Here is a 15,191-nt window from a genome sequence, read left to right as displayed (position 1 = left end):
GAAAGATCCTTCTGAACAGCAAGATGTTTTACCAGTTAAACGATGGATGTACCATTGATCAGGGCAGCAGTTTCCCACCTAAAGAGGAATTTCTTTCAGGCCTAAGGAAGTTAAGATAACCCTGATTTTCTGAGGTTAGGTTACCCAAACCTAAAGAAGAGACCATTCACTAATATCCAGCTTGAAAGCTTGAAAGGAAAAGAAACCACAGAGACCATATAGTCCAAATATAAGTTTAGGATTTTCCTGTTTCAGCTCTGGTCTATCTGTAGTGGGTATTAGTGCTAAGACGAGAAAGTCGCTTTCTTCATTTCCTTAACAAGTCCTACAGCTAAATGACCTTCTTCAAATGTAGATCAACAGCATCGCTTTATCTTTTAATATATGAAACTTGCCTCACATAAAAATCCATGTGCTTATAAATATTTTATAAAAGCATCAAAATGATAAGCCATTTAGACTAGCTCTCACAGAAATCTTTAAGTGTAAAAGCATGGTAAACATTTATTATACTTCACAAATTATACTATATTTACAAAGTCTATCATTTCCTGATTTTTAAAAGCAAATCAGCAATCATCCTAAATAGGTATTTTTGAAAATATGAAATGTTTAGATGTTCAAGTCAACATAAAATAATTATGTAATACGATGTTATTGTGACTTGAAGGACATCTTATTTGTAAAAAAACAAGCATGCTTGACACTAACAGAAGCCATTCAAAAGGGAAACAAATACGTGAAAACACATAAACATAAATAAGAGGACATCGATACAATGGAAAATAAACAAAACTCCCAATTGTTATTAAAATAAAGAATAAAAACAATGCCTTCCTATACATTGTGCAGTGCTATTCTACATGTTGTAGAAGTACCAATGAACTTACCCACCACAGGAAATATTCCAAGATAATGTAGTCATCAAAGAAAGAGATTCCATCCAAGTGGAAGGAAAGCAATTCAAAAATTAAATAACTACATTCATTTCATTATGAAGTTAGCAGAATTAACTCAGAGAATAATTGTATTATAGAAGAGCTTTTGTACTAAAACTGAAAAGCAATTTAGATAAAATATAAAATGACTGAATTTCAATAGGAAAACTAGAATATTAATATTAATTCAAAGAAATCTACTATACTATTGTACAAGAAATTATACTGCTTACATACTACAATAAAGAAGGACACACAACATTTCCACAATCTTTCACATATCTTCTGTGAAGATATGTTACTATAAAAATAACCTATTGGGTTATAACAAGATAATTCATTTTACAACTGAAGTTTGACATTAAAAAACTAATGGAGTTAACTAAAATAATAATATATTTAAATATGAGGACAGTTTCTCACCTCGTCTTCCTTCAAACACATCATTGATTTCTCTTAGCAGTGTTGACATGTCACCAATTTGGGATTCCCAAGCTTCACAAAATACATCTAGATTTTCTTTAGCAATTTTACTAGATGGATGCAATGTCAGTGTTTCAGCAGCAGAAATTATCTAATGAGATACAACATATACAGGTGTCCATTTCAAAATCTCAGCTATCAAAATCATATTGGAGACCAAACTTAAGTCTGTCCTGTTCAACTCAACAAAGAACAATGAACTGCTTCCCACACATAAGACCCAAGTTGGCCCATGTGGAGATACATGGAACAAAACCCACTGTTTCTTCTCATCTGATCTACAACTAAATAGCATGCATTATCATATACAAACCTTTATCCAGGGAGCAATGGTCTTTAGTCCAGAAACACTGTTTCAACAAAGTTGTTTCCATGCATAATTCAAAGAGTTAGACTACAAAGAGCGTATTGTACACTGTAACACAGGAGATGGTGTAGTTGTTGTGGTAGCAGCAGTAGTCAGAATGTAGTGGTAGTGGTGGCAGTGATATTAGTAGTAATAGTGGTAGGTAGGTAGTTGTATCAGTAGTGGTAGTAGTAGTAACATATACACACACCTTGAAGTACGTGGCAGATACATTTTTGAGATACTGTCTTAGGTGCTTGATATATATTAGTATTAACCTTCCAAAACACACCCTTCAGTAAAATAAATTATTCCCATTATACAGCTAGAGAAACTGAGGCTCCGAGATACCAAGTAACTAATACATGGCTATTGATTCACCTACTCTGTGCCAAGCACTGTACCTATGTTCCAGAAGCCGGGGAAATAGCTAGCAGTGAAAGAGATAAATATGCCTGTTTCCATGGGGCTCACAGGATAATGGAGGGTGACAGACAAATAAAAAACATACAAGTAAATGATAATATATTTTAAAACATGATAAATTATATGTATAAAAAAAGGGTAAGGAGGATAGACAGTGTTAGATGGTCACTGAAAAGGTGGCATATAAAAGCAAAGCAATGAAGTGAAGAAGGCAAGGTAGGGAGGCCACTAGGAAATCGAGGGTGCATCGTTTGGGATGAGATGGGAACATTTCTAATGTGATCAAGGAACAGCCAGTAGGCCAGTGTGCCTGGATGGACCTGAAAAATAGGAGGGTCGCCAGGAGCCATGTGATGAGGAACATACACAGGAAGACAGGAAGTCACTGGAGAGCTCTCAGGAGACAGATAAGATTCACGCCATGTCCCATCCAAGGGAATTAGAGCTACATGCTCCTCCTGGGTGGGCACAGTCACTCGGACACAGGACTTGACAAGTAGGTGGCAGCTTCACGAGCAAAATGAAGTTCCCAATCTTGAGGGAGGGTTGGCACATGCGCTTGTCAGGGAACCAGAGGCTAGACTTCAGTGTGACTCCCCTCTTAACCAGGAGCCATTGTAAGCCATATCAGCTGCTCAGCTGTGCCCAGATAGGATCTAACATTTTAAAGCAAATATAAAAATGACATAGCTCAAGCAGAGATGTCGAGAAATAAATACAAATTATCCCAGGGGCATGTTCTATTTCTTTAAATGATTCCTTTGTGAAACAGGTAGCAAAGACTAGGAGTAAAAGCTAAGGTTGTTGAGAAAAAAAATGCTTCTCAAGTTATGGAAGTTGACAACGGGCTCTATCACCATCCTGGGGACAAAGTACAGTTATTCCTAATATCCCTGCTACAATAAAAAGAGTAAGCAGACAACTACAGCCAAATAGTTGTATTTGTATAAGTACAAAGTAAGGTTTGAGGATAGAAACAGCAGATTGCATATGGCTGCAGATCAAACCCTTTAATTCTACTGAGATACATTTAAAGCCAACGCAAGCAAGATGAATCTCAAGTGGACCAACAATTATTGAAACCTTGGTTTCTCTTAACAAGCAGAGATCTTCTGGTTATAAAAAAAGTTCAGCAGATGACCATTGCAGGGTCACTTATAAAGTTCCTCCTTCTGTAATAAGCCTTTGACACTGTTTTCTACAAGGGAGCATACATACCTCCAACATTTAACATGCTTCTGCTAGAGGACACAAGCCACCATGGTCTCTTATGTCACTTGCGTTGTTCTCAACTCTAAATCCAAGGGCTCTACATCTACCATCTAATACTGCAATTAGGAGTAAGTCCTTTGGCTGACCATGATAAATGAAACAAGAATACCCAGTAAATTGTATTTTAGAGCTTAGACCTAAAAAAGAAAGGAAGTTCTGTTCTGCACTTTTCTCTTTAGATTAATAGATTAATTTGACAGGGACAGGATTAAATGAGCTATCAATTTTTAAAAGGCTATGGAAAATTATAAAGACAAAGTAATATTTCAGAAAATTCAGAAAAAATAACTCACAATTCTTCCAAACAACCACAAGAACTTTTGTTTCTACATATCCCTATGTAGTCGTTTTCTTTTTCTTTCTTTCCTTCCTTTCTTTCTTCTTTCTTTCTTTCTTTCTTTCTTTCTTTCTTTCTTTCTTTCTTTCTTTCTTTCTTTCTAAGATTTATTTATTTTTGAGAGAGAGAGAGAGAGTATGAACAGGAAGGGCAGAGAGGAGGGAGAGAGAGATTCCCAAGTGAGGGATTCTCAATTCCGTGCTGAGCACAAAGCCTGATGCAAGGGCTTGATTTCACGATCTTAGATCACAACCTGAACCAGAACCAAGAGTCAGACACTTAACCAACTGAGCCATCCAGGCACCCCTCATTTTCTTATATATGTACATTTCACATGTAGCAATTATACTAAGAATGCAAATCTGTATCCTGCTTTTATCATCTAACATTTTAACAAAACCTTTTTCTTTTTTTTTTTTTCTTTTTTTTTTTTTTTTTTTCACCCATTCCCCTCCAACACCCGCCCTCCTCCCCTTCCACCACCCCTAGTTCGTTTCCCTGAGTTAGGAGTCTTTATGTTCTGTCTCCCTTCCTGATATTTCCCAACATTTCTTTTCCCTTCCTTTATATCCCCTTTCACTATTATTCATATTCCCCAAATGAATGAGAACATACACTGTTTGTCCTTCTCCGATTGACTTATTTCACTCAGCATAATACCCTCCAGTTCCATCCACGTTGAAGCAAATGGTGGGTATTTGTCGTTTCTAATTGCTGAGTAATATTCCATTGTATACATAAACCACATCTTCTTTATCCATTCATCTTTCGATGGACACCGAGGCTCCTTCCACAGTTTGGCTATTGTGGCCATTGCTGATAGAAACATCGGGGTGCAGGTGTCCCGACGTTTCATTGCATCTGAATCTTTGGGGTAAATCCCCAACAGTGCAATTGCTGGGTCGTAGGGCAGGTCTATTTTTAACTCTTTGAGGAACCTCCACACAGTTTTCCAGAGTGGCTGCACCAGTTCACATTCCCACCAACAGTGTAAGAGGGTTCCCTTTTCTCCGCATCCTCTCCAACATTTGTTGTTTCCTGCCTTGTTAATTTTCCCCATTCTCACTGGTGTGAGGTGGTATCTCATTGTGGTTTTGATTTGTATTTCCCTGATGGCAAGTGATGCAGAGCATTTTCTCATGTGCATGTTGGCCATGTCCATGTCTTCCTCTGTGAGATTTCTGTTCATGTCTTTTGCCCATTTCATGATTGGATTGTTTGTTTCTTTGGTGTTGAGTTTAATAAGTTCTTTATAGATTTTGGAAACTAGCCCTTTATCTGATATGTCATTTGCAAATATCTTCTCCCATTCTGTAGGTTGTCTTTTAGTTTTGTTGACTGTATCCTTTGCTGTGCAAAAGCTTCTTATCTTGATGAAGTCCCAATAGTTCATTTTTGCTTTTGTTTCTTTTGCCTTCGTGGATGTATCTTGCAAGAAGTTACTGTGGCCAAGTTCAAAAAGGGTGTTGCCTGTGTTCTCCTCTAGGATTTTGATGGAATCTTGTCTCACATTTAGATCTCTCATCCATTTTGAGTTTATCTTTGTGTATGGTGAAAGAGAGTGGTCCAGTTTCATTCTTCTGCATGTGGATGTCCAATTTTCCCAGCACCATTTATTGAAGAGACTGTCTTTCTTCCAATGGATACTCTTTCCGCCTTTATCGAATATTAGTTGACCATAAAGTCAATGCTGCTAATTCTAGTTATCAAATTATTATTTTAAGGTCATAGTGTATTATTTCCCTAACTTAAGGTAGTTATTTTGCTTCCAATTGAATCTTGTCATAAGTAATACTGTAACAAACACCACTTTAGTTCTTATTTTTCTAATTTCCTTATGTCCTTAGGAATCCTAAGTCAAAACATGTAAATATTTTTATGGTTTGGTCCATAATGATAACTTACCTTTTTTTTTAAGATTTTATTTTTTAAGCAATCTTTACACCCAATGCAAGGCTCAAACCCACAATCCCAAGATCAAGAGCTGCACGCTCACGCTCCACCCAGCTGAGCCAGCCAGGCACCCTCATAAACTACTTTTCGAAGGTGTCATGGCAACCTTCACTGCAAACAGCTTCATTGAAAATAAATATAAACTCAGACATCAATTAAATGGGCCAATCCCCAGTTTTGCAGATGAGCAGCATTAGCATGGAATGTCAGCCATGTTCTGGCATAGTGTCAATGAAAACTCCATTATCTTCATTACTCTCAATAGATTTGGCCTCTAGTTAGGCAGAACCATGTACATCTTCCTTCCACACAATTTGTTACAACACTCAGACATGACACAATATAAAGGGATGATCTATTGATCATACCTGTTGGCCAGTCACTTGAAATGTCTCCTCTGCATGCATGCAAGTTATTTCAAGAGGTTCTGTCCCAGATATGTGACGCAACAATCGACAGATCTATGAGAAAACATTTCTACAGTTCAACTTCTGCATTCTCGTTCTTTGTAGTACAGTTTTCATTTTATAATTAATAAAGAAAATTAGGCCTTACACATAAAACTTATTAAAACTTTATTAAACCTTATTATTAAAAATCAAGTTGTACATTACTCAGATTAGGTAGAGCATATTGTCTCTTTGTCTCACTTTCATATCTGATTATGGCAAGTGGTCAAAGAATATCAGAACCAGAAGGAATCTTTGAAAGGATCTAGTAAGTGTCTGTACATTGTATGTATGAAGAAACTGAACTCAGAGAAGTGACTTGCCCAAGGTCCCAAAGCTCTACTATGTCAAGCTACACATTCTAACAACAAGCAACACTTCATTTCAGGTCAATTAATTAACACATTTTTCACTGGAGGTAACAGTGGATTAGGCAAGACTGAGGTAAGGAGTAGAGAGCTTCTAGCAGACAAAAAAAACTCTTGAGATTTAGGATAGTGAGAAAACTTTTTTTTTTTTTCACTTAAAAAATTTTGCTGCAGGATTCCTATAAGTAGCAAGTTTGTTTACAGTCATAATATTTGGTTTATAAATATAACAGCACTGGGGCTGGAGAAATTAAGTGAAGGTGATCAAAAGGTACAAATCTCCAGCTATAAGATAAATTCTAGGATATACTATATATAAAACTAGAGTTAACAGTACTGTTTTGTATATTTGAAAGTTACTAAGAGAGTAGATCTCAGAAGTCCCTATCATAAGGAAGAAGAATTTTCTGTAACTATCTGAGGTGATGGATGTTAACTAAACTTATCGTATGATCATTTCACAATACATACATGTATGAGATCATGTCAGACACATTAACCTTACACAATGTTACATGTTAATTATATCTTTAAAAACTACTTGAAAAACATAAGCATCAAATTTATTTTTTTTAATTTATTTATTTGAGAGAGAGAAACAGAGATAGAGCAGGAGCAGAGAGGAGAGGGAGAAGCAGACTCCCCACTGAGCAGGGAGCCTGATTCAGGGCTCGATCACAGGACCCCGGGATCATGACCTGAGCAGATGCTTAACCAACTGAGCCACCCAGGTGCCCCTCAAATCTATTTTATTTTTTTAAAGATTTTATTTATTTATTCATGAGAGACATAGAAAGAGAGAGAGAGAGAGGAGAGAGGCAGAGACACAGGCAGAGGGAGAAGCAGGCCCCATGCAGGGAGCCCAACATGAGACTCGATCCTGGGTCCCCAGGATCAGGCCCTGGGCTGAAGGCAGCGCTAAACCGCTGAGCCACCAGGGCTGCCCTAAAGTTTCCTTCTAACCATTATCATTAGTTGTTGAGATTTGCTGAGGTGGCATAGCAGGTAATATGGAGACAGCTCTATGGTTCATACCTATGCATTTAAAGACATGTTGGATATACTTCATATGTACAAGGTATACACAGGCTAAGTATATATATATTTTTACTAAGAGATGTCTTGTGTTTTCAATAAGTGGAAGGCTTAGGAGATCAACTAATAATTGAAATTATAGCAAAAGTGTCAGGTAAAGCACCAGTAATACACAACATCAATAATACACATTGGGCGGAACAGAAGAGGTTCAGAGAAGGAATAATGTGCTGAATATCTTCGTTTTGTCCATCCACATCCATTCACCTTCCTTCTCAAACCTGCTTTTTGCCCTGGAAGACCAACATATTTGGTCTACGGTTATGTTTGGCCAATGGGAAGCCCCAGCAATAGACCAGCAGGCATGAAGAGAGTAAGAGCCTTTATTCTCATGCTCTTTCCTTGCATGGTTGCCTTGGGCTGTCTCTGTGTCTAGTCCTGAAATCATAACCTCTCAAGGCAGCTTTCTGAAAGACTCCATCCCCTTCCAGTTTCCAGTAACCTATTAATTTGGGCCTATAAGCAGTACCAGCTCTGCTACCACTAACCCCAATTACTGCACTCCCATGGTTCTCCCCACACCCTGTCTATGCCATTGTAAACAGCAACTTTATTAAAGCCTTTTTAAATTATCCTAATTCAAGTGTGCCATTTCTTTCCTGCTGAGACCCCACAGATTCAAATAGCAACAAGGTCATACAATGTATCTCCCACTGCTCTACTCCAAAACCTAACCTCTTTGAGAGAATAAAGGACAAGATTAATAAGTGCATCTGCAGGTTCTAGCAATTTTTCTTTTGTTTTAGAGGCCAGATTGTTGTAAGAATAGAAGAGATAAACATAATGTCTCCAAGATTCCAAAGGAGACTGAGAAAATGCTCATATAAATATGTTAACCAAAAACTACATTTGTGTTAATATTCCCTGATGATGGTATGGCTACCCCAAAACCACAATTTCTTTAACAAATGAACCTATTACTCACCTCAACAAGCTGCTCTTTCTGTTCAGAGAGTTTACAGGCATATTCAGCCAAACCTTCTAAATTTCCTTCTACTCCAGTAAGTTTTAATGCTTTTAGAACCACATGATCAGCATGGTATTTTAACAGATCTGCTGCCAGCTGAGTTGCTGTGCTGTGAAGCTGCAGATGTGGGGGGTGAAGGGTAATGAAAGAAAGACAACAAACAATAAGGTTTTGTAATCAAGCACCTCACAAGCACTTTAAAAACAAACAAACAAAAAAAGAGCAACCTCAAAGCAGTCCCCACTTGATCCACTGAAAGAAAAGTATAAAGTTCTTTGTGGTAATAGTAGAAGCTGTATAGCACTGGGGTGCTTGTAAGTTCTCCCAGGGCAGCAGTGACATCGACATCTTTGAGTCTCCTGATGTTGGCAGTAATGCTGTCTGCAGAAGATGAACTGCTCAGCTAGTGTGAAATGGTTGGTCCCTTTTTCATCCTGCTATTAACCAGCTCTTGCCCACACAGCTTCTCTCTTACTTAAAAAATGTCCCCCCTATTCTAGAAGTTAGTAAGGAACACAACAGTATTAAGAGGAAGGTATTCAAAGTACTGTGAGGAAAATCAAATGGCAGTTCATGATCATTAATTTTTTTGAAGATTTTTATTTATTTATTCATGAGAGACACAGAGAGAGAGGCAGAGATACAGGCAGAGGGAGAAGCAGTCTCCCCACAGGGAATTCGATGTGGGACTCGATCCCCGGACCTGGGATCATGTCCTGAGCCAAAGGCAGATGCTCAACCACTGAGTCACCCAGGCATCCCCATTAATGTTTCTTAATACTTTTAAAAAGGTATCCTGAGATTCAATTAGGTATTCAACACAATTTTATTGGATATTGAGATCATGACAGACACTGTACTAGAAGTGGGACATACATGACAAATAGGACACACCCCCTTCCCTCAGGGGGTTACAGCGCATCTGTAGCTGCTATCTAGAACTTTACACTCCAACTTTTGGGTCACAGTAGAAATGACAAAGGGAAACCAAAACCCTGAGGCTGTATCTGACTTGTAATGGATTTTAAGCATGGCCCACTCTCAGCAGATATCTCTGGGTACTATTAGCTCTGAAATCTTCCCTTCATCCTGCCTTTTGTGTTAAAAAAAAGATGATGTGACGGGTTATTCTACAGTTCTTCAGGAAGAGATCATTTTTAATAGGACTGTCCTAAGGAAAATCTGACTTTGAACGAAGCCTACTGAATGAAGTTACTTTTTTTTTTTTCCTGGAAATAATCCAATGTCAATTCAAATTACAGGACTTTCTACAAAATTAACAACAGAGTAGTCCGCATTCATGCAATCAAGTGAGAATAATTACAGTCAGAAACAAAAACATTAAAATGTACTTTCCTTTGGAAAGTAAATGCCACATACAAATTTCAAAAGATTTTATTTAACTATCAGTGCCTTAGAGAATAGCTAATGTCAGCCCTTTGTTTAATAGACTATGAAAAACAGGTCCTTAGAGCCTGAGTGACTTGCCCAAGGTCATGTAAATCTGAGGAGTAGTTCTAGAAACAACTTATTACCAACCTTAAGGGAGGAAGGGTAAATAAACCCAAAGTTCTGCTCTGTGCAATTAAATTACAGCAGCTTTATAGACACTATCTGCCTTAATCCTCATAAAAATTCTTCTAGGTTGATATTGTTATACCCATTTCAGAGGTAAGGAAAATGAAGCTGGTAGAAAGCCACTCAGTCTATCACCAAAGGATTTTATCCTCTTACTGATTATCAAGTTTTAACAATAATTCAGTTAAAATTGAATAGGCTGGAAAAAAATGGACAGGCTTTTTTTTAAACTAAAGAAAACCATAACATCCTTCTATGTTTAACAAGATGTTAAAATGAAGGTATCAATAGAGGTCTAATAAGCTGTGAAACAAATCATCATGTATATAATTTATAAAAGAAAGCCAAAACCCAATTCCATTCTTTTGAACCCTTGACTCTGTAAAACTATAAAAGAATAAAGGAATTAGAGATAGGGAAGCTCTGTTTGGAGAGCTGATAGGTACCTACTGAGTGCTACCTCCAGACACACCCCAAAGTAGAGAGAGTGGGGGGTGACATAGGATTTGCAGTGAGGGGCTGGAGGGCCCCATGGGAGGGCCTCTGAAGAACACAATCATTCATGATAGAGAAAATCAGTTTTAAACAGAGCCCAAAGCATCCTGTAAGGGCATCAGTTTCAAAGAACTTTCCACCTCCCCACATCCTCTCTTCTGGCCCTGAGCCACACCTGGCACGGATCAGGAACTGAAGCTAGCTAGGTAAGGGGAAGCGGGGAGAAGGAAGAAAGGTGTGAAAAGAGATCAGAGATCACACCTTTCCTAAAAGCCCTAGGTGGGGCTGGGGACCGGGGCGAGGGGGCGGGGGGCATGGAGGATAAGTCCTATAATTGATAAATATCAAAGTAGCAATTAATATAGTGGAGAAAACATTCTAATTTTGGAACTGAGATTGTGTTTCATGACCTAAAACAGGGACTGGCAAACTTATTCTGTAAAGGGCCAGATAGTAAATATTTTAGGCTTTTCAAGTCACTCTGTTTACTGCAACTACTCAACTCTGCTGTTTTGAAAGAACAGTAGACAATACGTAAGCACATGGGCAGGACTACGTCTCCCAAAACTTTACTTAAAACAGACGGCCTGGCTGTAGTTGGCAAACATCTGACTTAAAGTGACTTCCAATTACCTGAAAGTGATCAAATAAGCCAAGTTTTTCAGGAAGCAGGGAAATCTCAACCAAAAATATTTTTTAAATCAATTCTATCAAGGTTTTAGTTAATATACAGCAAAATGTATCAATGGTACAGTTTGATTGCTTTTGACAAACATTTATATCTATGTAATTACCATCACAATCAAAACTACTATATTTCCATTACCCCAAAAAGTTCTCCCATGCCCCTTTGTGGTAAATATCCCCACCTTCTGACCCCAGGCAGCCACTGATCTGGTTTCTGTCACTATAAGTTAGTCCTGCCTTTTCTAGAACTTCTTCTAAGTGGAATTATATATACACACACACTCTCACACACAAACACATAATCTTTGGTGTCTGGCCTCTTTTGCTCAGTTAACATTGTTTTAGTGATTCATCCATATTATTACCTGTATTGATGATATTGTTCCTTTTCATTACTGAATATTTGTTATAGTTATACCAAAATTCACTTATCGATTCCTCTGTGGATGGAAACTCAGATTGTTTCCAGTTTAGAGCTAGGTTTATTTATAAATAAAACTATGAACATCTATGGTCAAGCTTTGAGAAGTATGGCACTAAAAAAAAAATGGTGGCTTCAAAGTGGAAAAGCATTTTCTGGGCACATAGAAGCATACTAATACTTATGCATTTCATACATATCATACAACACAAAAATTAGCAAAGGATTAAAAGAAGCTAAATTTCAAACTATACTTACTTCTTTCTTTAGTTCATTGAGACTGTGACTGAATTTCAATACAGTGAGTTCTAGTTCTTCAGCAATACTTTGTGTTTTCTTGCTTTGCTAAAAATTAAAAAAATACAGTGTTACCTCATCTTTTTTACCTGGTAATTCCAATTTTACTTGAACTATAAATTATAATAAATGTTTAATATCATTCTGTGAATCATAAAAAAATAGATTTTAAAAATTCACCTATTTAGGGTTAAAATGGAAAATAGAATTTTAACTATCTAGTTATAGTTTCCCATTCTAACCATAAAAAGATGAATTTTTAAAATCTCATTTCTTTAATAAATTTATCATGTCTAAAATGAATCCATTTTATCTTCTGCCTAAAATGCTCATCTCTTCACTCTTAATGGAGTTAAAAATTAAAATCCTATTTACCATCAAGTCTCTAAATAAATGTCTCTTTCTCAGAAAGGCCTTTTATGAGCACACAATCTAAATTAGGTCCTCTTCTTAGCCATTCTAATCTTTTCTCTAAGTAATCACTCTAATTTGCAATTACATATTTACTCTCTGATTTTTGTTTGTTTGTTTAAAGTCAATCTTCCTCACTAGGCCTTAGTAAGCTCCATGAAGGCTGGGATCACATTTATTTTGCTCACCAATGAATACACAATACCTGGCACTGCAAATGGAAGGTATTAGGTACTCAGTTCTTTGAATGCATAAATGAAAATAAAATGTCAGTATCTTCCAGAAGTCGTCTTGACTCCTTTCCCTAAATATAAATTCACCTTCCTTCAAATCCTTGCAACACTGGTCTGTACCTCTTATAAGATATTCGCAAAGCTTTCTGTACTTATCTTACCCCTTCCCACATTTTTCTACATTCCAAAATTCTTGCGGGCAAAGATTTTATCTTATTCATCTTTAGATTTCCGGTGGTTAGCATATAAAAGGCACTCAGTAACAACTGCTGAAAAAAATGAATGAATGAACAATACATCTGGCATGCAGAATCAAAGATCTGAGTGCTTGTGAAATATGGGAAAGATGCTAATTGCAAACTAATTGCAAATTAAGTGTAGACAGACTCAGATTCCCAATACAGACAGCATCTCCTCACAGAAACTCTTTATGTTGACTGTTGAGTCTAAAATTTAACACTGAAGCAATCTATACTCCAGATTAGATGTTGCCTGAATATTTCAAACTAATCACAAAATACTGCTTTTTGCCCTGACAGCACTCTACTCTAGGTTAATTTTCCATTAATATGAGCACCTGCGCTGTTATGCCAAGGAATAGGAATAGGAGAGGAATCTTGATGTATATCTATTCTTCATTCATAAAACAATCTCTTTACAAGAAAGTCAACTGCTGCTTCATTCACTATTCTCAGCCACATTCGCCCCTCTTCATCTTTACTGCCAAAGCTTTTGTTCATAGCTTCCAGATTTATTCCATCTATGCTGTATGTTGTAAATCACTTTATAAACTTTTCTTGACATACTCTAGTTCTAAGGAATAAACAAATTGTGCTAGAGCTGAGTCCCAAGCCTCTACCTTTCAATTTTGCAACCACTCTCTACAAGTGTCTGGATACACATTTTCTGTGTTGTCCCACTCTGTCCATCTTTTCTTTTTTTTATTTAAAACTTTTTTAAAGTAAACTACACCACATGTGGGGCTTGAACTCATGACTCCAAGATCAAGAGTCACATGCTTAGGCAGCCCAGGTGGCTCAGCAGTTTAGCACCGCCTTCAGCCCAGTTCATGATCCTAGAGACATGATCCTCGTAGGATCGAGTCTTATGTCGGGCTTCCTGCATGGAGCCTGCTTCTCCCTCTGCCTGTGTCTCTGTCTCTGTCTCTCTCTGTCTGTTTCTCTCATGAATAAATAAAATCTTAAAAAAAAAAAAGAGTCACATGCTCTCCAAACTGAGCCAGCCAGGTGCCTCCAACTCTGTCCAACTTTACCACTCTTGCATATAAAACCTTCCAGACTATTTGCACATCAGCCATCTACTTTTGAACAGCAGCTCACAATCTTAGACCAGGAATCGGTACAAGGGTGAAAAATCTTTTACCTGCTAGCTGGATCTACCCTTGTCTTCACTATGTCTATACTTCAATAAGTTGTCTAAATTGTTGTGTCTGTAGGAGCTTAGTTGGTTAAGTGTTCGACTCTTGATTCTGGCTTAGGTCATGATCTCAGTGTTGTGAGACTGAGCCTGCATTGGGCTCCCTGCTGGGCACAGAGCCTGCTTAAAATTCTCTCCCCCCCCCCCGCCTCTTTCTCTCCTTCTCTAAAAAATAATAATAATAATAAATTGTTGTGTCTGTAAATAAACTATCCCCAGAGTTAAGAACTGTGCATGTGTGAATGGCTCCAGAAGTATCATTCAGATGCCAAGAACCTCTAGGTAGGGGTCAACTCATCTGCTCTTCACTGTGAAGCAGCATTTTGGGGAGGAATTTTCCAGAGGTGAGTTTGGTGGATGAGTGGGGATTATGGGATGAACTCGTGATAGTGATGGTGATACCAAATCTAGGCTGGCCAGGATTAGAAACTGAGAAACAATAGGCCTAGAAATGTCAAGTACTGTGATGGATGGGAAGGACATTTTGGCCAAGAAAGTAGGAGAAAAGGAACGAGACATCCTTCTCCCTTTCCAGACCACATTCACTCCTGGTGATTATGTTAGCTTCCACAATTCTCAGAGCTTTAGGGAAAAGCTATTGTATAAGATTTACTTTGATGAAACAAAGTTCTTACAGTTTGAATCCACACAGAAATTAACTGCTGCAATTCCAGTCTCGTCTGAGTTGACAATTCCAAGATGCGCTCCCTGTGCTCATGGCTGGTGTAGGCAGAGTCAGTAAAGTCCTCTGTGCGCTCCAAGATGACTTCCAAAGTCGCAGAAAGATTCTCTTTTGACTGAAAATAAAGATTCTCCCGAAGAGCTTCAATATTCATCTGAGAACAAGAAGGATATCCGTCTACATGAGTCAATATCCCCACCTAACCAAATGGGCTATAGTTTCTAACAGTGCCCAAAGAGATACTAGCAATCTCTGTCTCTGTCTGAGGGCTCAGCGGAAATACAACCTCTAGTGATGACTCTATTCTCCAGGACAC

The 15,191-nt window shown here is 37.8% G+C and overlaps 1 protein-coding gene across 1 annotated transcript in view; it reads right to left on the bottom strand.

Moving 5' to 3' along the window:
- The window catches only part of CTNNAL1 (catenin alpha like 1), a 63,572-nt gene that overhangs the window by 15,933 nt on the left and 32,448 nt on the right, over positions 1-15,191 (bottom strand). The window contains exons 7-11 of the mRNA XM_041762153.1: positions 14,829-15,029; positions 12,074-12,160; positions 8,593-8,751; positions 6,124-6,216; positions 1,362-1,512 (exon numbers count right to left, since the gene is read on the bottom strand). Coding sequence (XP_041618087.1) covers positions 1,362-1,512; positions 6,124-6,216; positions 8,593-8,751; positions 12,074-12,160; positions 14,829-15,029 — 691 coding nt within the window. The remainder of the gene's footprint in view (positions 1-1,361; positions 1,513-6,123; positions 6,217-8,592; positions 8,752-12,073; positions 12,161-14,828; positions 15,030-15,191) is intronic.

The sequence above is a fragment of the Vulpes lagopus genome, chromosome 7 (assembly GCF_018345385.1).
Source record: "Vulpes lagopus strain Blue_001 chromosome 7, ASM1834538v1, whole genome shotgun sequence".
In the NCBI taxonomy this organism is placed as follows: Eukaryota; Metazoa; Chordata; class Mammalia; order Carnivora; family Canidae; genus Vulpes; species Vulpes lagopus.
The sequence above is the reverse complement of the archived record's forward strand: the minus strand, read 5'-3'. Positions and strand labels throughout refer to the sequence as shown.